General features: G+C 36.0%; 1 protein-coding gene across 2 annotated transcripts; it reads left to right on the plus strand.

The window, feature by feature from the left end:
• LOC149797229 (digestive cysteine proteinase 1-like) lies at nt 1–23671 on the plus strand. 2 transcript variants are annotated; one of them, XM_089961925.1, is made up of 9 exons: nt 1–151; nt 4038–4206; nt 5160–5302; nt 7583–7738; nt 8247–8279; nt 14805–14996; nt 15452–15614; nt 16235–16343; nt 19622–23671. In XM_089961925.1, exons 2-9 carry the CDS (start codon nt 4041–4043, stop codon nt 19719–19721), a joined length of 1062 nt encoding a protein of 353 aa, XP_089818051.1. In that variant the 5' UTR covers nt 1–151; nt 4038–4040; the 3' UTR covers nt 19722–23671. The 2 variants fall into 2 exon arrangements, with proteins under 2 accessions (XP_089818051.1, XP_089818050.1); XM_089961924.1 differs by having other exon boundaries at nt 133–272.
• Nucleotides 23672–24593: the final 922 nt, after the last annotated feature.

Here is a 24593-nt window from a genome sequence, read left to right on the forward strand (position 1 = left end):
GCTATCTTAAAAAATTTTATAGGTGTCAAATTCATGACCAGGAAGTTCTCGGAGTATAAGAGCTCGCGGCTGTCTTGTCATATATATTGTTCTCGTCGCTTCCACACTGTATCAGAATAGGTCTCGTCGCTTCCACATTGTAACAGAACAGGTCTGTCTCTATCTGTCTGTCTCTCATAATTTGTAATGGACAACTATTTTGATCAGTTATGAACGGTGAATCTGTTACCTACATTAATATATTTCGAAATTATTCATGGATGAGATTTCAGGTAACGAATTACATTAACTACTTTCTATCATTTTTACTTTGATTGGTATTCTTTTTCGGTGCTTCTTTATATCGTGCTTTTATATGTTTGTTTTGACAGTAAATATAAGGTCCACATCTACGTCATTATGGTGATCGACTTTGGAGAAAATGTACACCGCTACGGGTACGATATCGTAGTTTTCAATATGGTCTACGAAGTGATCCTATAGCCCCCCCCCCTCTCTGTCACTCTCTCTCTCTCTCTCTCTCTCTCTCTCTCTCTCTGGGCTACGAAGTGATTCTATACGCTCTCCCGTACTGTCTGGTGTATATTAATAATTCTCTACAATTAATTCTGTATACCTTGATTTCTTTCATAGGAATCCGGCATGACTGTGTAGATACATGAGAATTAATTACTAGGTCGTCATGCGAGTGTGTCTGCTACACACGAGTGCATGTAACACCGATTGAGTAACATCATTTTTGGTGATGTGTACTTAGTCGTGAGGGAATATAGGCTCGTGTCTGCAGGCAATGCGATGGGTGCCGTTTACCCGAGAACCTGGGTTCGAATCTTCGTAGAGTACAAATTAAAAATTCTCTAACCTGTATGATAGTATTATTTGTAGTAAAACATTAATTCTAATTCTGCCTACTATTATCAAGCTTTCTTCTACAGGAATCCAGGGATAGCACTTTCCGTTCTGTCTGGTGTAATTATATTTGGTTTGTTATAACTCCAGAGCTAAAGAACGGACTGTTTATATTCAAACTGCTCATGGACCGTAGTGACAATGGACAAATCTAGACAGGCTACACGTGTGTGTGCCAAATTCTCATTATGCTAGCGCCAGATAATAGATAAATTAACCCGACATTCTATACTTTCACTTTACAGTGTTTGTAAATTAAATTCAGGATGCAAGGGAAAGTTTTTATATACGAATCTAACAATTCACAAAGAGAGAAAATACGCAAGAATTAAAAAAGTTTACTATTTGTGGACAGATATAATAAAACAAATCATAAGAATATCATTGATGTGATCGGAAGGTAAATGGAACTTCATGGAAAAGAAGTTTATACATCCCAGCCCAAATTCATACACACAGTTTTCAAGTTCAAAGGGGGGCCCCGAGTGGCCGAGTGGTCTAAAGCGCTCTTCGTTACTGATCACTGCCATCTCACCTCTGTCTGCGTCGGTTCGAGTCTAAGATTCAGCCAATGGGGGTATGTGAGAAAGCTTGCCAGTAACTTCTCGTGGGTCGGCGGTTCTTTCCGGGGTTTTCTGGGGTTCTTCCTCCACCATTAATACTGGCCGCCATGTATAGCCTATCGTGTGCTGCAAAATGGCGTTAAACCCCACAACAACAACAACACATTCAAAGGTCATTATTGACAGAAAGTGATATTCTCAGTGCAAATGCAAGCCCTCTCCCTATGTATAATTGTAAAAAAAAAATAATGTGTACGAAACAGCTTGATGTAATTCAAAATAATTGCTATCCATAGATAATGTACTGGCCTTGAACCCACATATCTACTGGTAAAGGTGGCTAGGTCTGCTTCCTAGCCGACTATTGGTATTTCACTGTCTACATACTGTCAGGTGGCAGAAGACAGTTTCGTAAATTGGTCCTGGCATATTTCTTAACTTAAGACTATGGTGTGAATTTTTGTGCCACTATTGTGCAATAATTAATGATATGAATATATTTGTAAATTAGGTCTTTACGGCTTGTGATGTTGTTGAAAGTGATGCGAGGCATGTACGCCTCATGTAGTTCCTGCACAGTATGTAGAAAGTGAAATGCTAATATTCAGTTAGGAAGCAGAGCTAGCCGCTTATTGCAGTAGGCACGTTGATTTAAGGCAAGTAGAATATCTCAAAAACTGCCTAGATGACAACTATTTTGAACTGCATCAAACCACTGAATATTAGTATATTTTTCTCCAGACTTTGACCAAATCTAGTCAAAGAAAGAATTGTTTATTTTCATGTTATTTCACTCTCTCATATCACAAAGATGTCTGTAGTTTGACAGTTTATAGTGATGTCTAATAATAAGCACTATTCGGCAGACGAAAGTAAACATTGTTTTTACATGTGTTCTACGACAAAAATTTGAACTTTTGAAATAAGAAGACTATTTGATGTAAAGATATGTAAGCAAGAACTCCAACGTTACTGACAGTATGCAGAAAATGTTGCTCCATTGGTAGATGTAGAATCATTATTGTAGCCTGCTGACACAGGTGTACGTGTACGTGTACTAATATTAGCACTACACAGCTGTATAAAGCTGTGCAATTTACAGGCCTGTTATTTTCATGTGAAACTAATATTGAGGAGAAAGAGGAGCAAGAAGAGTTTGGTGATTGTCATAATGACAACGCTCACAACAAAAATGATTATGATAACGACGAAGAAATGGATATGATCATGACGATGACGACGACTACGACGACAATGATGATTATGATTAAATTTATAATTTCAGCGACACCCCTCAAAACCGAAAACTCTTGGGACAAAAATATTTTAGGTTTTGAGATGTTTCCAGTTTACTCAGCTTTTGGCAGATGTAAAGAAAATGTCTTTCTCTAAGCGCTTATATGACGAGAGAGAGAGAGAGAGAGAGAGAGAGAGGTTATATAACATAAAGGTTTAACTTGGAATGTTTTGGATCCTAGCTTGGCTAAAATATTGCCACACAACATCATTCTGATTGATTTGCAGACATTGTTGAAACGATGCTTGTATTGCATCATCTATGCATCCTTGTTGCTTTCAAAATTCCTTCTTGTAAAATACCATTTTCATACAATGAAAGTCACCTGTTATGCTGAAAGTCTCCCCTAGTTTTTTTCGGTGTAGGTTTTGGCACCCTTTTGTTTGTAACGGTAGTTCAATCCTACGACGCTTATTTGGTCGCCATGACATCTGGACATGTGAAGACTACATATATGTGACGTAATGATTTTTCTGCACTGACAATCAGTGGAGTGCATAAGGCTTTCAGAACACTGTTTTGTCGGTCTCCGTCAGAAAACCTTGAAAGGCAATGCTACATAACTGGTTAATAATGTCCTACTATTTCGTGAAATAAACAATGCACCACTTCCGCTTATCATTCATACAATTGAGGAGCATAATCGAAATTATATATTAAACAAATAAACATTCTCTTTCTGAAATAGCATACATAGAAGCATAAGTTTTTAATAATTCGCTTAAAATCTGGCTCCTTTTTACAGTGCAAAGACTTCAGGTTAGTCTAATGTCAGCTCTAATCTGTATTAGCGCGCATGTCAAGTATTGTTTTAGCTTCATGTGTCCCTGGAACATTTTCCGGGTGTTGGTCTCACAGATAAGCATACTACAGTGCTTTCTAACCATACTTATTCTGTTGCAGCAAGTTTCAAGATTTTAGCAGCCAAAATACATTCTAAATTTGAAGTGAATTTTGGTTTCGGGTTCGAGTTTAGCGTAAAAATGAAATTTGGGATCAAAATTTGTTTTGATATTCGGAGTTGAGGGTTTTCGGTTTCCTGGGAATTTTTATTTATTATAGATGGAAATACTCAGCACTCCAAAAAATATTCCGTTGCATTGTGGTTTTGAATATGAGGAATTTCACTGTAATATTACTATTATTATTATTATTATTATTATTAATTAGTTAATTAATTAATTACTTTATTTATTTATTTTGTTTATTGCAACGATGTCAACGTTTATATTTTTTCCCATGTGATCAGTCGATATACTTCTTTTCAGAGAATGATGTTCAGCCTCACTGTACTCTCGTTGTTGGCGAGTTCGGTTCTGTCCGCCCCGGGACACGAGTTCGTCTCCTTATTCGAAACCGTTAAGATGAGAAATGAAACAATTAGACTGTCGTACAAGCCATATCTAGACACCTGGATTCAATACAAGAAAGATTACGGTAAATAGTTCTTTCATTTCTTTTCTCACAGAATATGACAAATAAACACTCTGTTCACTACAACGATCTCTTTATGACCAGTACATTTAATGATAATCGTTCAGTACAAGATGGAAGCCTTTTTAGGCGACTATAGAAAATAGGAAATAGTTTGAGAAATACTTTGCGTAAATTGTTTTACACATATCGTTACTATGTCTGCAGTGTGGCAGTTTATAGTAATGTCTAGCACAGAGGCATAATGCCGCAGACATGTAGCACCATGTCCCTCCCAGTCACATTGTCCTAAAACAGGCCGACCAGTCCTAACTTAAATCTATTATTGTTGAGCGCCAAGCGAAGTAGCTGATAGTACCATTGTGATAAGTCTTTGGTATGGCTCGGCCGGGGATGGAACCCGCGGGTTCCAGCATATGAGGCGGCCGCTCTATACACTTAGTCCATCGAAGCGGTTGCAATTTCAGGTAAATATTTCCGCAAATAATTGATTGATTCAATATTATACATAAACGTGAACACACAGACACAAACACACACATGCACGCACACACTCGTATCTCTCAGGTAATGCATCTCTATACAGAGAAAACAGCTCACTTCCTACATTGTGTTGAGTCGCGCATGATGTAATCAATATTTCCATATCATTTATACCATGCTAGGCGATTAGTTGCATCCTTCTGCATAACTTCCTGGTACTAATTTCAGCTCAAATGAAACTATTCCCAGGTGAAAACGCTGTTTTTTCCCTTACTGATGTGTATTAATTAGGTCATCAAGAACAGCGGTGTTGACTTGGATGTGACAATTCGTAGTATAGTAAATGATTCTTATCTGATGACACTGAGAAAGCGCCTCTTGGTCTCTCTATGTCTCTGTCTCTCTCTCAACACAAAAAAGATAAGATACTCTTCTTTAAGAATTTCTTTAAGCACCATTTCTTTCAACTCCAGGAAAATCCTATCGAAGCACAGATATTGAGAAACTAAGGTATACAATCTTTGAATCGAATCTGAAACTGATAGAAGAACACAATGCTAGATACGTGCTGGACGAAACAAGTTATTACTTTGGAATCAACCAGTTTTCAGATATGGTAGGTATTGATATTTGGAATATTCTTGTCCCTTTCTGAAAAGATATGAAAATATGTATATGAGGATTGCTTGAGTATGCCGGTGTTTGAAGTATTATCTTATGTCCTGATATATATATATATATATATATATATATATATATATATATATATATATATATATATATATATATATATATATATATATATATATATATATATATATATATATATATAACACTCAGCAACATTTATTCATTTATTTACTGTATTTAATATACCACCATACATTGTATGGTCACATATCCACATATCTCATTAAAACAATTAGTCCTCTGTAACCATATAATAAAATATCACCTTGTGTTAGACAATCAGTACTCCACAGTGCAAAAGAGTTGGATAAGCGCAGCACTCCATTTGTTATTATGTAATTGTTTTAAAAAAGGTATGAGATTGGTCAGCGATCCTTTAGAATTTCGTATATTGGTGGCGCTCACCAATTAGTTTGAACTTTTGAGAGAGTGACGTAGGTAAGGTGAAGTTGTTTACATTTGTAATATGCACAATGGAGATAATGTTGGCATACCTCTATGTTACTTTTATGTAATGTGGCTGACATTTCTTTGGATACTGTACTTGTGGAAATTGTACATGATCTAAGCACACGGTAGAACAAAATGGATGCTCCCCTGTGCTTGACGAATTAACCAGAATTAATCAAAAGTACACTAACTTTAGCAATTATTAAAATAGGGAAAACGAATTTTGCTGAAGTAGACAATAGCATTTACTGAAAGTGCAATGAACCAAGTACAAAATATCTGAAAAGTAAAAAAAGTTATCGGCTCTTTTTTCTACAATTTACCTCTGAAGTCCAGGAAGTGAAAATGACCATGCGGAGCTAGCAGTTTTTTTTAAACGAGCACATCTTAAGTGAGCCCAAGCTGTATACTCTAGAACCCATAGTACACCCATCAATCATATATCAAAATAAAGGGAATTAAAAGTTCTTTTAACAGCACCTAAGATATACAAAGTCTTTGTTATATAGCCTGTATAACCAGTGAAGAAATCATGGGAAATTCTTTTTCCTTAAAATTCTAACCCATGCAAAATACGAAACTGTAAAGCGCCACCATTGTGTCATTGAACGACAACATGTGGTTCATAGATGCATTGAACGACAACACGTGGTTCATAGATGCATTGAACGACAACACGTGGTTCATAGATAGAGGTTAGTACGGAGTTATAGCCAAATACTGAGAAATATTTTACCGAAACTAAAGAAACTGGAAATGTTCCAAAATTACAAACAAAACGATTAAAATGTTTAAAAGCAAATTATTTTGAAATTATTAAAAATGCAACGAAAATGTAAATTAAAAGTTTTGGGGAAAGAATTCAACATAATTTTCCTGTTTGAAACCTACTGAGTAGTATTCATTTCTGAGAAATATAATCGAACTTGATAAGGGCCGTTGGTTTGAAAACGTCAAAAAAATAGATATTCCATATTCAGGTACATTTATCGTCCGAGTCAACTGCCGTCAAAGTTGTCATTGTAGTAACTGGTGCAGGTAATATTAATGATGATGATGAAGGTTTAATTTTATTGGTATGAAAGTAGTTTATTTCACCCAAACTTTGAAAGAGACGTTTTGTATAAAGTTCTCATTTATTGAACATCATCTAAGTTGTGATCAGTGTTTGTATGTGTGCTTGTAACTATTATATATTCACAGTTTCTACCCTGATGTGTTTTTTTTTATTATTTGTTTGTCTTAATTGGAGGGGTGAATGCTGGATGAAACAAGATAATATTTCTTGCAAAGGATTAGTTTTGATAGGATATCCATTGAAATATCTCACAGTCCCTTTCAAATCAGTTTGCTTGTAAGCACATGAGTGTTGGATAGTAAACAGTGTGAGTTGGATTATAATTTCATGTGATAGTACTATTTAACTGTATAATCTGTATCCTCCTTTTACACAAGTCTGCATGTGTGCATTGTTAGATTGTAAATAACCCGCCTTTAATTGTAAGTATATGTGATAGTAAATACATACACTCTGTTCCCTTTAAATGCGTTCGTTTGCATGAGTGTAGTAAGGGTGTGAGTTTATTTGTCCATTATTATGTGTGAGTGACCCTCGCAGCTTTGTGTTTTGCAAGATTGATTTTGATTGTAAGAATGTATGCTTACCATTCCAACTTATGGTGTCCTCTTTGTTATCCGTATGTGTGTAAAAGGCTAGAATTGGACAATAAAACAGTTTTTTTCTCTCTCTAATTAGACGGAGTTGGAGTTCTTAGAAATGTTGCGATTCGTGGCCCGCAATGAAACGGACATAAACAATATGTGTTCACTTTACCTTGCCGCGGAAAATACTGTCGTACCAGATTATATAGATTGGACGAAGCAAGGATATGTAACACCGGTCAAAGATCAGGCAAGTCAATGATACAACAAAAGGATAAAGCGTTATCACAAAACGTTAAAATTATACATTTTGTCTGTTCAACTTTCATATAAGTAAAAGTCTAATCACTGTCTTGAAATGCTTTGAAGAACACCGTATCATTTACCTGTTATGCAATATAATCACTGTCTTGAAATACATTGAGGAACACCGTATCATTTATCTATTATGCAATATAATCACTGTTTTGAAAGACATTGAAGAATACCGTATCATTTATCTATTATGCAATATAATCACTGTCTTGAAAGACATTGAAGAACACCGTATCATTTATCTATTATGCAATATAATCAATGTCTTGAAATACATTGAAGAACACCGTATCATGTATCTATTATCCAATATAATCACTGTGTGGCACAGAAGAACATAATATGCATGTCATCTAATAAGTTTGAAATGGGAATGTGCTTTGAACCTCATTTCAGCTACTCATAATTATAATTAGGCCCCAAATGTTTGCTTTCTTTTATAGGGACAGTGTGGATCTTGTTGGGCATTTAGTGCTGTAAGTACCTAAATATTTTTTATTGTGTTCTCGATTTCGACCTTTTCAGTTGTTCCGTATATTCATTATTATAGTCAAATCAACAAGCGGTAAGAATGTAAGTAGTATCAATGCGCTGAAAGAAATAGTTCTATTATTTATCAATCATAGACGTTTTATGTGAGTGACTATCACGAAGAATGCCAGCCGAATGACTTGGTCACAAATATGTTCACAGCTGCTTGTTATCACTGAAGTCTCTCCGTATGAGAAGAGGTACAAGTTTTGTGTCTTGTATTTAACTTTCATGATAAATAGGTCAGATAAGCGACGTTGCCATCTAAGGTATCATTTTACACGTAACTAGGTCGCTGTTGCGGAATCGTTGCTATCACCAAGACAGATTCTTTAATAAAATAGCCCAGTATTACTATACCCCTGATCATTTTTAATGTGACCAGCAATTGTCAGTGCCCCAGTAGTTAATATTTTTGCCTTATAAATCAAGGGTACAGGCTTGACTTTGCTCTATGCAAATTTAAATTGTATAACTTAGACTGTTGTACAGTGAAGAGTGCCTCTAAATGAGTGCTTATAAAGGACAACTTTCTTAAACCATTCCTAAAGTCAGTCAGCATATGTTACAGTTACATAAAGGGCATCTATCCATTGAAAAAATAATGTTAAGTTCACTGAGTGTCATTCATAAACTTGATGTACTGTACGTCTTTATAAACATTTTTCGATTATTTTTGTTAGCACAATATTATGTATTGTATACAGTTCAGTCCTTCACATTGGTAGAACTAAAAATGTTAGGCATGCCAGCTGCTATCCTGCAACTGTTGATACCCTTCCAACCTGCTATCTGTTGATATCTGAAAAAAAGTAAATAAGTAAGTTCTAAATTCTGATAATCGTCCTTTAATACAATGTCATTGTGTTTTTGCACTAATTTTTGCTTGACATTCCTTCTAGTTTGAAGTTATATATGAATTGCTGTATGCAAACGTTTTCTGGTGCGCTCATTAAGACTTTGAAACAAAGGGTTCAAATTCATTCCCGATTGTTCCGGCAAAAGTGTACATACAGCACACCGTGTATGTCGCTATTCTTTCACTGTCAGTAAACTATTGAGCAATTGTAAACAACAAATACAAAAAGACTCTTTCTGGTCACTAGTTCTGTCACAACGAGGCATTACAACGCCTTGGCGGCTTGTTTCAGAGAGGACGCCTTAGTCATGAAACGTATGTAGCGACAATAGATAACCTTGGCAAACCTACTCACATGCCAAGTCAACTACAGCGACAAGTTCCGGCTCCCATCATTTTCTTGCTGCTGCAGCGGAAACCGCAGTAAAAGATGCGTAAGAACAACAGAAGAGTGAAGCAAGACTGGATGCAGCTGAGCGCAGACATGCATCACACACGAAACGCAAACCCGATGAGCATTTTAGTCACAAACAGACGATAAAGTGTATGTCTATACCACAGACGTTGAAGTTTCATTTAATGACAAAATTGAAATGAGAGGACTTAAATAAGTGGTTTCCCATGGTTATAAATGAGCCACCTGGTCGGAGCATCTGATAACGTTCGCTCGCAGACCAGGACAAATTTTGAGAATGGCAGTGCGTACCGTCCCACACAAATTGGACAGTTAAAACAAGCACAAGTGAACGAGAGGGAGCCTTCATCTGCTTTGACATAGATGACTTCTACCCGCCTTAAGCTGAGTATGGAAATTGTACTATTTCAAACTAAGGACAAGGGCATAGTTTTGCAGCAGCGAATGCACAGGGCCGTAAAACCAAGCCAACACACCGTTCTTCAACCGGCTCAACGAAGACTACAAGAACCGTGTCGCCTGATAGCACCCGAGCTCTGCTTATTTTTCTACCCCGTCTATGGAAAGATGCAGCTACTGCTGAAACTCGTGACCTACTGTCTGAAATAAAACAGGCTGTACTAGCAGAAATGTTACAACATTCTGGGGAAAATCACAACACGCCTTTGGAGACCAGGTCGAAATGCCGTTAGGGGCCACGGGTGGAAAGTAGAGCGGCGAAACCTTTGTCTCATTTGAGGATGCTTTGACCTTTATCTCCAAATCGAAGAGGCCCCAGGTCCTGATGACCTATACCGCACTCAAGACAACATCATTGTGATTACGAAGTAATGCAAGAGGAAAAATGCCTACGCGAGTCTCTCCAGCTACGGGCGGCACAAGAACGCTGACGTATTGTACATAGCTCAGCGGTACGTCTTTTTACCAAAGGAAATTTGCGATAACGCAAATATGTTGGTTCACTTTCACGCGCCTGACTTCCACGACATGCGAAATGTGCACACTACTTGTTGTGCTGCAGAAATGGACCAGGCGAATTCTATACCTGTGCGTTGTGTCAAATTAAAGTGGCTTCCAAGAGTCACTTCCCTTTTACAATGCAATTACTGTACACGCACTCCTTTCACACAAACATTTGCCAAACATGACCCTCTAAACGAATAATGACAAACGATACCTTACCCATGCGATGTAGATGAGGAATGTTTGGAGAAACGCCATAATCTGAAATACTTTTTTGAAATATTACCTCCGTTTGTCAGAGTCATGTTCTAATGTCAGTCGTAATTCATTGTGCTTTGAATAGTCACTACATGACCATCCATGAACCATAATATTGCTGTTGTGTATATATCAGCAAGATTCTGATAGAAAACTTCTATACTTTGGAAGAAACTGTCATCACTTCGCCTTTACAACGCAAATTGAACAATTCTTTATTATCTTCAAAACGGTAAGTTTGAGAGTAGTACGCTTTTGCGGTAGTTTTCAAGACAAAGTGCTGTTGACAATAAATACTTAATATGAAATTTGATTTTAGATCACAGGCAAGTGGTGGCATATTAAATACCGTATTTAAAAGAATGAAAATTGCTTATTAGTTGAAAATAATTACCGGTAAGAATATTTTTTGCCCCAGAACAAATCTACGTATTATGTATAAACTGCATACAATAGCAGATTGAACCTAAAACCATTTTTATTTGATCGCTGTCGGCACATAGGTACATCTAAATTTTCTCTGGGTAATCTCAGACAAACCGAACTTTTTAATTCTAAAAAACAAGAGCAGCACGGCATATGATTTCATCGCTTGTATAGTTTCCTAATATATAAATCGGAATTAGGATGTAAGCGTGTTTTACCGGTTTTTCAGAAAGGTACAGTAGCTTGGATAAGCATTAATATTACGATCTAAGGGAATTGAATTAGTTAACTGGGCCTATTAATTCCCTCTCTTCTACAAAAGGGATCATTTAAAACAATCCATAATTAATTAGAAAATCTAGTTCTACTCCTGTTGTCTTTAAAGATTCATCGTGAGTGAATCCTGATGCACGGTAACAATGAGGCGAATCTAGTTTATAATTGTGCATGCACGCATTCCCATATTCGTTAAGTGTATGTGTGTGATTTGGATTTTCAACGTAGCTTTAACACCTTGTCAGTCATATCGTTACGATGTCTGCAATGTGGCAGTTTAAAGTGATGTCTAGCACTGGGGCATTATGCCACAGCCATGTAACATGATGTCCCACCCAGTCACATTTTCCTGGCACCAGGCCGACCAGTCCTAACACTAACCTCATAATGTTGAGCGCCAAGCGAAGCACCTGTAAGTACCATTTTTGCAAGTCTTTGGTATGACTCGGCCGGGGATCTAACCAACGACCCCCCGCATAGCACCCGAGCTCTGCTTATTTTTCTACCCCTGGCATACGAGGCGGACGCTCTAACCAGTAGGCCACCGGAGCGGTCTATATTCGTTAAGAATATCACACTACATTAAAAGAATTTTAGGCGTAATAATAGTGAAGGTCACTGAGATATTTTAATTGTAAACGTTCCACGACAGATTTAAATATTCAAAATGGTTCTATTTAATTTCTTCACCTCTGAGATTGGAATCATATGTTTCTTCTGCTGGTACTTTAAATCATTTTCGCATATTAAGTTATTCTTATTGTGCAGTGCTCTTGCTGAAAAATGTCCTTCCTTAAATATTGGCTACCATCTTTTAAAATATTTTATTGTATCAAACTGTTATTTGTTTAAGACTGTATAACAAATCATCCTTTAACGTTTAACTATCTGTATTTCTAATTGTTCTCTATTTTCTTTTTCCAAAACCAAATACAATTTGTGTACGGGATTCTTTAGTATTACTTATTATTTATATCCGTATTCTTTTCTGTTAATGATAATGAATGAGCATTTTGTGCTCATTAGATGAGTAATATAACCACATAAAATGTGAACAAGTGTGGTATGTATTTACTTTATAATTACTTTCATTTTTGTGCATGTGTCTCCAAACATTCCATTTGAACGATCATACTTTCTTAATTTGTCTTGTCTCTTAACATCCGGTATGACATACAGTGCATGACAAAAATATACTTTTATCTCCTTTAGTAAAAATTATTTCTAATTTTTTTATTAACTACCCCGGCTATTGTGTACATGCTCGTAAAATGCATTTCTTTCCATTGTAAAATATAGGTTCCGATTCATTATGTACTGACTTGTTATACTTACAGAACATGTTCAGCTGCTTGTATTGTCTAAGAATGATCACTATGTCCTTGAACATCATTAATTAGTTGTATAACACAATGAAAATCGCACTCAATTAGAAAAGGAACTTTGCCTTTAGATTGGTAGTCTCAAAATGTTACAACGTATCCTTTTTCGGGCATTGTCAATTGCATGGTGTCACTGGTTACATAAAATTCTGGTTACATAAGATTCTGGCTACCTGTTTATATATGATCCTGGTCACCTGGTTACCTATGACCCTTGTTATCTGGTTACATAATATTCTAATTCACTCAATATTCTTTGATCATAAATATGATTTAAACAAATACTAGCTTCGCCTTTATTTATATGAGACGATATCAACTTTGATGAATCATTACCTTTGCAATAATAACTCTCGCCTCTTTTTTCAAATCTAGTAAACATGGACATGTGAGTTATCTCTCTTTCTGTGATTCTGAAACGTTTTATATAATTGTCTCATCCCATTGCTTGCTACGCCCGTGTACTCTCTCATAAATAATCATTGATCCATTGACTTCATTTACAAATTATTACTGTACCTAAAACTTATTCGTCATATACGAAAACATTATTGATAATTATGAGTGCTGTGTTTTAATTGCCTATATTATTATGCTTAAGATAAAATAAATTGAAAGATTCAAAGGGAGGTAATATTGATGGCTTATTTTATATCGAAGATTCGTCAGTATACAAGAATGAGGAAAATTTATACAATGTAGAAAAGTGATCACTAATATTGTTATTAGGATAGATGCTATATATTTGCAATACCCATCTATTCTTTGAATATGTTATACCAGTAGATGGTAGCATAAGGGGATTATGGTGCACGTGACATGGGATATGGCCGTTGTTTTCTTACGGGTAATATGGAGGATTATAGTTATAATCGGCTTCTACTTCAAATTAGTAGGTATTTTACTTCGATTCATTCCGTTGTAAGGTCTACGTTGACCTCCATTGAAATCGTTATGCTAGAGAGCATACGAGCTCAAGACGTAGTCATGATGGCTACTTTTAGGAGGATTTTGGTACTCCGGTATTCACTATGGCTTTTAATATGAACCAATATCTACTCATGTCCTTTTGCAATAATTACAACTCAAGCTACAATCGTGCAGAGCATACTCTTAACGAACAGAGAGATACGACGAACAGGTGTGCTCCACGAATTAAACATGCTATAAACATTAAGCGTTGTCCCTATTACAGTTTTTTCTTTGAGGTCTTGTGGTTCATTTGTATATTGGACTGTTTTCTTCCAATATTTTTAAAAGCATGCAAACCTTGTAAGATATTCACTACACCAACATTTATTTTTTAAATTTTAAATTTAAATTAATAAAATGAAATACAATTTGTGCTTCTGAGGTAAAGTTCTGGGGGTTGGTGTATACTCAATCGGTCAATTAGGATCCAGGGGTCAATGTCAACTGCATGGATAAATGTGTCTTTTTATGCTTAATTAGCAGGAATGAATGGCTATTGGGTTTGGACCTCAACCGTTTGCAAGTTATAACCCAGGGTCCACAATCTCATATCTCCGAGGCATTACCTAAGGGTTTTATTCGACCCATCCGCCTTTTTAGATTTATTGACACTTGACACACATCACTCCTAAGACATGTTGGTCCAGGAATTTGGGAGTCAGATCAAATTTATGCAAAAACAACCAACCCCACTTACCACTCCACCAGTAGCCCACCTCATGCATATCCCAATGTTCAGTCTTTATCTTGACCCCAGTAGGACGAATTGCGAAACATATATATATAACACACGCATGCGTGCAAGCATTGTGCAGACAAGGAGGATAACATTATCACCGCCTGTTTCGGTAGGCACGAGGATAAAAAATAAAATTAAAAAAACAAACAAACACATTTTACGAATGTTTTATTATTCCAGACCGGATCTTTGGAGGGTCAACATTTCCGTAAAACCGGACAGCTGATACCTCTGAGTGAACAGCAGCTAGTTGACTGCTCATCTGCATTTGGGAATATGGGTTGCGACTGGGGCTTCGTGGCTGAGGCTTTCGCTTATATACAGTCATTTGGAGGAGCGGAGTCCGAGCAAGATTATCCATACGTTGAGAAGGTAGCGAGAGAGAGAGAGAGAGAGAGAGAGAGAGAGAGAGAGAGAGAGAGAGAGAATAACTAATATTTTGTGTCCATCGATCATTGTAAATTTTCATTCTCGAGCCATCAGTGACATTGCTGCTGCTGGTCCTCCTCCTCCTCCTCCTCCTCCTACTACTGCTACTGCAATAACGACAAAAGTAACGGTAGTAGTGATAGTGGTAATACATGTTTTAATTCTTGTCGTTATTGTTGACACAGAAAATTTCCTTGTACTACCTAGATCAAAGCTGAAATCAATAGCAGATTGTACCATGAGAAGAAGACGTGTAAAAAACATCCTTTGGCATCCATCAACAGTGGCTAAATATGGCGCTTAGTATTTACATAGACTGCAATAAATATGTTGAGTTTTCATTTATTAAATTAACTTTCCATCTGAAGCTTTTGTATACTTTTTTCGTTTGTTTCCAGGCTCAGAATTGCATGGCCCTTAAGTCTAAGGTGGCCGCCACGTGCAGCGGATGCATACATACTCAATCTGGAAGCGAGTCGTCCCTGAAATCAGCGGTTGGGGAAGTAGGACCAGTGTCTGTGTCAATATATGCAAGCTCGGCTTTTCAAAATTATCAAGGAGGTCGGAAAATATTTACATTCCTAATAATCAAAATATGTCAGTTAATTTCCACCTGAGCAAGTGTAAAAACCGGGTCCCATACGTAATGAACTGTATGACTTATATGCATAAGTGATGTATCAACTTCAAATACACAATATCAAACCAAATTAATGAGCTATCTCATAAAGTTAAATTATATCGGGCTTGAAATATAACGGAGGAACCAAGAATCCAATGCACTTCTTGCGATTTGCTATGCAATGTAAGCCAATTAAAATTCGTTAAGAAAAGGTGACGAACTCAGTATTTACCTTGATTAAATTTGGGTTTTAAATTAAATCATAAAAAAAACATTTTAAATACTAAAGGGAGAATTTCGTATTTCAAATATTACATCATTATATTTATTATATCTGTTTATGTTGTTTAGATCAAATAATTATCAACTTCTGTCGGTGAGAATTTTATTATGCAACTTCCAATGGGAACCTTGTTAACCGATATTTAAACTAATCCTACGAAAACACGAGATTACACTTGCCTAAATGTATGTGATAAAGGTGGATCACAATACAGTCCCACATTTTAAACTTCTATGTATCTGATTTTTTGTAATACTTCTAATTTAATTGTTTTAGGTGTGTATGACGATCCACTCTGCAATGGCCAGATCAATCATGCTGTACTGATTGTCGGGTATGGAACAGACACGGGCACAGGCAAAGATTACTGGCTTGTAAAAAACAGGTTACACCTCTCTCTCTTACTCATAAAGTCCACATAAGTTCTCAGAAATAATAAAAAGTATAAAGTAACGTTTAAAGAAGTCCACAAATGAGTAATAGCTTGTTTTCGAAGCTAAATATATTTGTCTGACTCGTTTACCGCGTGCTAACAATGTCTTCCAATATTTCTTTTTCAAAATTATGTGTGCATAATGTAGCTAGCCTACACTTTATCCAAGTGCAAAATGACGTCAGATGGGCGACACAATATATAAAGGCAATTTCTTACTGTTAGTAGAACGTATATACAAATATAGACATATCTAAAACGTCCAAGTTCTAAGAGACCGATCGAAAAAGTTCTAATTCTAAGATTATTTGTAAGTTTTATTACATTTTAAGTTCGAAGTGTTTATTGAGACATCCATACTTGAAGGATAATATAAATGTTTTCTCTACGTCTTTAAGTATATTCTGTGTTATACTTTTAATAGAGACACATGTATCTTACTGATTCAGTTTAATGTATCATGTAGTATGTCAATTTACATGCTACTTATACATTTGAGACATTATAAAAGAATTGTTACTAGAACGTCTGACCACGATGCTCGCTATGATGTCACTTTGTTTTTGCTATTTGTTTATAAAGTTAATCTCTTAGAAAACAAACAGATTTAAGGAACAAACAACGAATATGCAATGAAGCAAGACCGGTCACAGATTGTACGTGTTTCTCTTGCTTATTTCAAAGAATATGCTCACCTTTAAGCACATTAATTTTATAACGTAAACAGATAAAACAGTTTAATTTATAGTAATAACGTGACATTAGTAATACCAGAGGCTTCACGTAGACTGTACAACAGGAACTTACGTTAGCACTATTGATTTAAGGTATCTGTAAGTTGATTCACTCATTACTTAAAACATGACGTGAATAACGTTGAGAAAAAAAATTAACTTGAAAGTTTGGGAAAACTTTAACTTAGCTGCAAAGTGATTGGGAAATACCAACAGTAAAACTTAAGAAAATTCAAATGTTCTTGAACTTCCTCAATCATGAGGGGAGATATCGTCGTACAAAATAAAAGGATCCGCTTAGGGCTGAGCTTGAAAAATGTTTACTAGAATTTAACAGAAAATTAATGTTCTTTTTCTTTAAAATCAAACTTACAGTAAGATTTTTTATGCTTTAGAACACGTGATGAATGATGAAGTATCGTCCTTAAAGGGTGACATGGAGTAAATAAAGAACTCGTTAAAATAACAATACATTTAAATCACAACTCCAGCATAGAATTATGATGATCTTAAAAGTAAGAAAACAACCTTAATGATGGGAAGAAAAAGTTGGGAGATAGGTTTATCGACTTCAGTAAAATTTTGTTTTGTAATATAATACTTATGGATGAAGAATGACATCGAAGTAGTCAATATAGTGATAGTGGCCCTACTGAAAAGGTTAATGTGAGTGAGAGTTCGATTTTATGAATGTATGAAACAACCCACGATCGATATATTTCATATTTAAGTAATAAAATAAAAATGAAAAAATAACTGAACTCTCGATGATGGAATAGAAAAACCTGTTGTAATATTAGATAAAGAATTGCTAAGGATAATCTAACTTTGCTTTCCGTAACAGTCTATCTGTTTTGTTGAATCGTTGTATATTGAACTTTTAAGGTGTACAAGATCATTAATTTGTACTTTAATTTTTATTTAGTTACATCAAATAAGCAATTAATATTTGACAATGACTGACGTTACATATCACCATGCTGTCATCATGCATTGTAAAATATCAACCAGCATCGTTTCTGTAATATTGGATGATACATTTATAATGTTATAAATCAGCACATTAGCAACTTATCAAATCGACATGAACACACTACAACCCCATCGAAACATGAAAAAATTAATCATTATCGCTTGATACTGCCTTTTCTGCTTTCATGTTAAACTTATGAAATATTTTTAGCTACCTCTCTGAAAACTGCTTAACTCTTTACCAATCAACTTTTTCCCATTGTTTATGTTTTTGAAAAAAAACCTAATATCATTTTGTCTTCGCTGCGCTAGTATGCTGTTAATATGTTTAACTTTTTTTATTTAAGTGCTTGTCTACTGGGTTCACGCAAAAATGTACTTCGCCTGGGTACTATCAATATTTTATTTCGTTATTTTAGTGTTGTCGAATTTATACACGAGTTGGTTGACACCAAATTTAAACATACTGCAATAAAGTACAAGTATTTTCTTGAGTGTAATTTAACTTTATTGTTGTCTCGCAACACGGGATGGTTGATGCCAAAATTGTACTGTTCCAGGAAACGTCTCTACATTTACTGAAGTTTATAATTATCAATACAAATACGTCTAAAGTGAAATTTAAATACAAACAAATATAAGGCTGAAATAAAACAGATCATACACACCCAAAAATTGTTAGGCAAAGGAATATTTTATTTTGTAATTAAGAAATGTGTGAAAGCGGAGATACAAAAACTGTGATGAGTGTGCCGAACTATTTATTTCTGCCCATTGATACTACTTAAATTTTGCCGCTTGTGTTGTGCATTCAAGTACTGCCAAAACTAATCCGGGTTGATTTTACTGGTGTGTCTCTTGGCGAAGCAAATTAATCAAATTATCTCGGTCCGAGATAGTATTTTATATGCTGCTGTAATAACAAATCAACCGCTTAAAAACTTAAATGGGTCGTATAGCTGTAGCTAATGTTGTAGTCTTCGGATTGACGCGAATAAAAAGTGTATATAGTGCTATTCCATCGCATGCTGGTCCTGGGGCGCACATTTAAATCGGGACGCCATATTTGAGGACAAATTATGGGGGTGGGGGGCAGTTGCATGGTTCGCGATACTGGCATTATTGACAGCATGGTCGATTGGAGAAAGCGAGGCTAACTGGCTTTATCAAGGCTCACAGTGGCGATGATGGTGGGGTGGGGCAGGCGCCAGACGACGGGATCGCCTTCGGGAGCTCTTTTTATCAGCTTTAATTTTCATACTATTTCACCTCCACCCAAGTCTAATGGGGAGAGTTCTTATATTTAGTAGGCGGTTGAAGGAGGGTGGAAATTGACATCAATACTGCTTCCTGTAGCAAAGAATGGCGCTATAAGGAACATTGCCCCTGGCGGCTAGAACCCTAGCGCTTCACTAACTCACAATCAACGACTGGACGAGAGTCAAACTTAGAAACATTTGATACCAGGTACATCTCGAAAAATCCTGGGCAATAACATCTCTAATTTAATTTTCTATTTTTCAGTTGGGGAACAAGATGGGGTGTGAATGGCTACATCAAGATGTCCCGAAACAAGAACAACCAATGTTGGATTGCCAACATGGGGATATATCCTCTTGTTTAAATTCTGCGGCCAATAGCGACTACACATTTTATACAGTAGTCAGGACCTGTCAAATAGCCAGTCAGAACTTATCTTTGAGCACTATTAACCAATTATTATCATATGAAGTGATTTGAAAGGAGTGGTCAATATTTATCAGAGGTTTAAATTAATATCAGTGCAGATCTTTTTCGCATTTGAATCATGGTCACATTTTTATACACGACAAAAATGTAGTACTTAAACGATTTAGGGAAGGTTTGTGTAATAGCCGCCTTGGGTGTTGAATTTGGATGCAATATTATTCGAAGTTAATCTGCAGCTGATACGCAGACAGTAAATATTGAATCTTGCGTCCAAAAATGGAGCGGGTGTGAGTTGTAGATTTGTAGTAGAGAGTTGTTTTCTAATGTTGCCTTCTTTATATGGATCATATGTAAAATGACCAAGGCTATTATGTTAAAGAAACATTTGTTTACTATAACCACCGTATGATATATTGTATTGTCTCTAATTAATATTGTATTTTTAACCAGAACAAAATATATATACTTTGAAAAGGCATTCGACCTTGCTTGGACAAAAGGCTTATTAGCCAAAATTATAACTAGAGTTGGAGACACTTACTCTGACATATACTCACTTGAGAATGGTCCTACACAAGGGGGCGTACTCAGCTCCACACTCTTTAACATCATGATTAATGACTTGGATCTAAACATAACTTCAAACCTATGTGAAATATCACAATTTGCAGATGAAGGTGGACTATGTAGAACAGGTAGCCCTAAAAGTCACAAAATCATCAGTGAAATCCAAGATAGTTTAAACAATGTAGGTAGATGGGCAGATACACGGGGACTTAAACTATCACACGAAAAAACTATTGCAATTGTCTTTACAACCCAAACATAGTTATAAATTCAAGTACCCCGAACTCACGATCCAAAATAAAATCATCAAATTCGTAAAAGTAGCACGATTCCTAGGCATGTATTATGATGAACATCTTAATTGGGGACAGCATATAAATGAACTAGTAAATAGATGCAATAAGGATATAAACTTATTAAGGAACCTTAAATGAACCACATTGGGATCCAATCAAGAAATGCTCTTAACACTATACAGGGCATTAATAAGGTCAAAATTGGACTATGGGTGTCAAATATATAATTCAGTTCCACACAGACACCTTACAAAATTAGACCAGATACAAAGAAAAGCGCTAGTCACTTGTACCGGTGCTTTGCCGTCTGTATTCCTAGCTGAACTCCAAGTACTAATTGGAGAACTGCCCTTACACCTAAGAAGGCAGGAATTAACCCTAAGATATGCAGCTAGAGCAATTTTTACACCCTATCACCCCCCCAGCTGTATGTAGAACCATCAATGAATGCAACACACCATTCAGTAACAAACGAGTAACTACAGTTCCTGTAGGAAAACGTATACACCAATTGATTAAACAACTACCAATTGAAAATTACCAAGCCGAATTAACAACAAACCACGACACAACGCCATGGACCAATATCAAACCATCAATTAACACACAACACACGGAATTTGGTAATATAAAGACCAGAAACTCAAACTTAAAACAATTATCACAACTGAAATTATGACAAAATACCCTAACTCAATTAAACTATACACTGACGGGTCAAAAATTTCAGAGCCCCCAAAACAGCAGCAGCAGTCGTAATACCCGGGCTGAACATTTAAATGGGCAAAAGGCTACCTAACCACTGCTCTATTTACACAGTAGAATTCTGGGTCATCCCAGAAGCCCTCAGATGGATTAAGGAGAACAACATACCTAAAGCAGTGATTATAAGTGACTCGCTGAGCGTCATAACATCTGTACTAAATAATGATACTAAATCAAGAGAAAATGTCCTCAGGCAATCCTACTTATGAATTAAATAATTAAATAACAACAAACAACAAGTCGAATTCGAGTGGATACCATCCCACATTGACATTCAAGGAAATGAGTTAGCTGACGAAATAGCGAAACAAAACATAAATGAATCAACTCACATAGCCATTAATTACAGTGTCAGCGAACACTAAAGCATAACCAGAAACTTTATTGATGACAAAACCAAAACACCAAAGGCAGGAAACTATACTCCATTGTAAAAGATATCAACATGAATAAGAAACCACCTAAAATCAACAGCAATGATAAAAAACCGATAACTAGGATCTATACCGGAAAACCAAATTTGCCAGCACTTATATTCAACACCTGCCACAAACTAACGAAAGAAAGAGCCAAACTAAAAATGAGAGAGTTGTTTCAAAATTGTGTAGAACGACAATTTAGATCCGATACCCTGAAGTCTAGGAGCACAGACCTGTGACCTTGGAATCGCCTTTCCACCCTCTCCTCCCTTGCCACGGCCGAACATCAAAAACAAACGTCGTGCAGTGCACGCCCTTGATACCACTGTAAATTCAGTACCAAACATATGAGTGTGTGATGGGTCCATTCCCACTCATACATACCTAAATGCAGCTAATTAGTGAGGACTGAATAGATTGAGTGTGTGCTGGGTCTATTCCCACTAGCCTTCAAGCCCTCCATTCAGACAGTTAGGACCTCTTGTAAAGTCCACTGCCTGCCGGCTTCAATTAAAAAGTGCTCCCTGAGCACATACATGCCCGGGGGAAGTGGCTCCAATTCCTTCCCCTCGGAGCAATTAAATAGCATACCGTGTAGGCATAAAGCAGAGGTACATGCTTGAATGATAGTAAACCTCTTTAATCCAACACACACACACACACACACACACACACACACATTATAATCATTTGCAATATGCTTACCAGCAATGTATGTAATTGCCTATCTATATGATCAATGGAACTTTGTGTGTGAGTGACGAAAACTAAATGACAATATTACACGGCGGAATTCACAACTCAGTCAGTGCTTTTTTATTGAACAGTTAAAAATGATATCTTGATAGCATTATCGCGGAAAATGTAGACATGTTATTTTCTCTAACCGATTGGAATTTGAAATGCGTAAGTCTATACCAATTCGTTTTAAGTACAGAATCTGTGTACGTAGCAAGACGTAAAACAATTATCATCAACTTAGCTAAATATATCGATATGATGGGAATTTATTAAGGTGGGTATCATTAGCTGTTTAGTATTAATTTATGCAGTATATTGGGAAATCTGTAGAAAGTGCAAAATAACATTAAAGAGTGAAAAGAAGTCAAAGTTTAATATAATTCAAATTGTCTTAAAAAATCTCTTGAAGGGAGCAATTTTTGGGAGACATCTGTACATTATTTTTCGAATAGATCGAATACCTGATAATATTCCGCATGCTGTGATCATTGCTAAATCAAATAGCTTTTATATCTAATTATCGCAGAGAAACGGTGAATAGGTGACACATACCCACAAATCGTCCATCAGTATAAACACAAATTTGGAGTTTGATTTATCGGACTAGTCTACACTCTATATTAAAAGCCTTATTGCAACATACGTTTCACATGAGGAGTGTGTCAGTTTGTAATATGTTGGTTTCATTTGGGAGGAAAAGGTAATTCGTTGAAGTTTTATCGACTGGGAAATGCGAGTTTGTTTGAATTTTAAATGGAATGCCTTATTATTGGACTAAACCAACAAATACAATTATAAAACAACACTTACTATTGAAAATGTCTGAACACAGGGAGGATTAAAAATAAGCAGTGTAAATATTTACACACACACATCCATCCCACCATACACTTCGTCATTACAATCCCTCTAATAAATACGGTACTAATATCCATTCCCATCTACAACATCTCCTATTTTAAACAAATCTACCATCCCATTCGCACTAATCTATTTGTTCTATTCTGATGGAAAAAAACAATCAACCAGCAATTCTGCTAGGAGTTGGCTTGTGTCAAAGATAATTCTTTACTATATATTAAACTATTCTGCTAGAATTGTTTTTGGATTGCGCTCGTATTGGTTATTTTCTTATAATGTTACAGAACTCGGCCAACATTCTATTAGCATATCATTTTTGCTAGCCAAGGTTCCGATATGATAACCCTATCTACTTCTTTTAGGTTTGAACAGATATTTTAGTGCTTTGTCTTAGGGATATCTATTGAATTTCACGAGTTGCATCCCTTAGTATGTAATGCTAACTAACCATCAGCGTGTAACAGCGGTGCATTGTACATCAGTTGGAAATGGTGGAGGCAATTGACGTATTACAGATATTTTGTATGTTCAATATCGAAGTAGGTCTACGTACCAGAAGGAAGCCATTATAGGTGTATTTGAGTGAAAAGTATTGTACAAATACGGCAGTTGAAAATTGCTTATTTATCGGTCCATTTGAGTTGTGTGCTCCCCTTGTCTCGATCATATAGGAACATTGTTCGAATTTGAACAACTTAATTTTGAATTAATGCGGTGGCTTGCCGCCGCATCGCATGAAATTCACAGGCCCAGAGCACAGAAATATCTGCTTGAGGTGTAGGGTTAAGGTTAACATATTGGAACCTTGGCTAGCGAAGATGTTAGCATATACTGACCGACCGTTTTATGTACTGACCAGTGTGCTTGTTACAAAATGCGCTTATCCTAGACGGAGTTAGTCTGATTTGTTTAGGTGGAAAAATGTGTGATTGCCTGCACTCAGTACGAAAGACCTTATTATATAGTTTTACTTGATAAATATAAGGCCATACAAGTAAATCAAAGTGGGTTAATGAGTTATAAGTGAGATGCATTATTATTATTATTATTATTATTATTTAGTGTAAGAAGAAACAAAAATAGGGCACCATTTTTTCTTTTGCTGCGCTGCAGGACAAGAAGAAATTAACTTTATTGTACTCTTTTAATGAGTTTCTG

Source organism: Sinohyriopsis cumingii, chromosome 6, assembly GCF_028554795.1.
Source record: "Sinohyriopsis cumingii isolate HCF-2022 chromosome 6, ASM2855479v2, whole genome shotgun sequence".
Lineage (NCBI taxonomy): Eukaryota > Metazoa > Mollusca > Bivalvia > Unionida > Unionidae > Sinohyriopsis > Sinohyriopsis cumingii.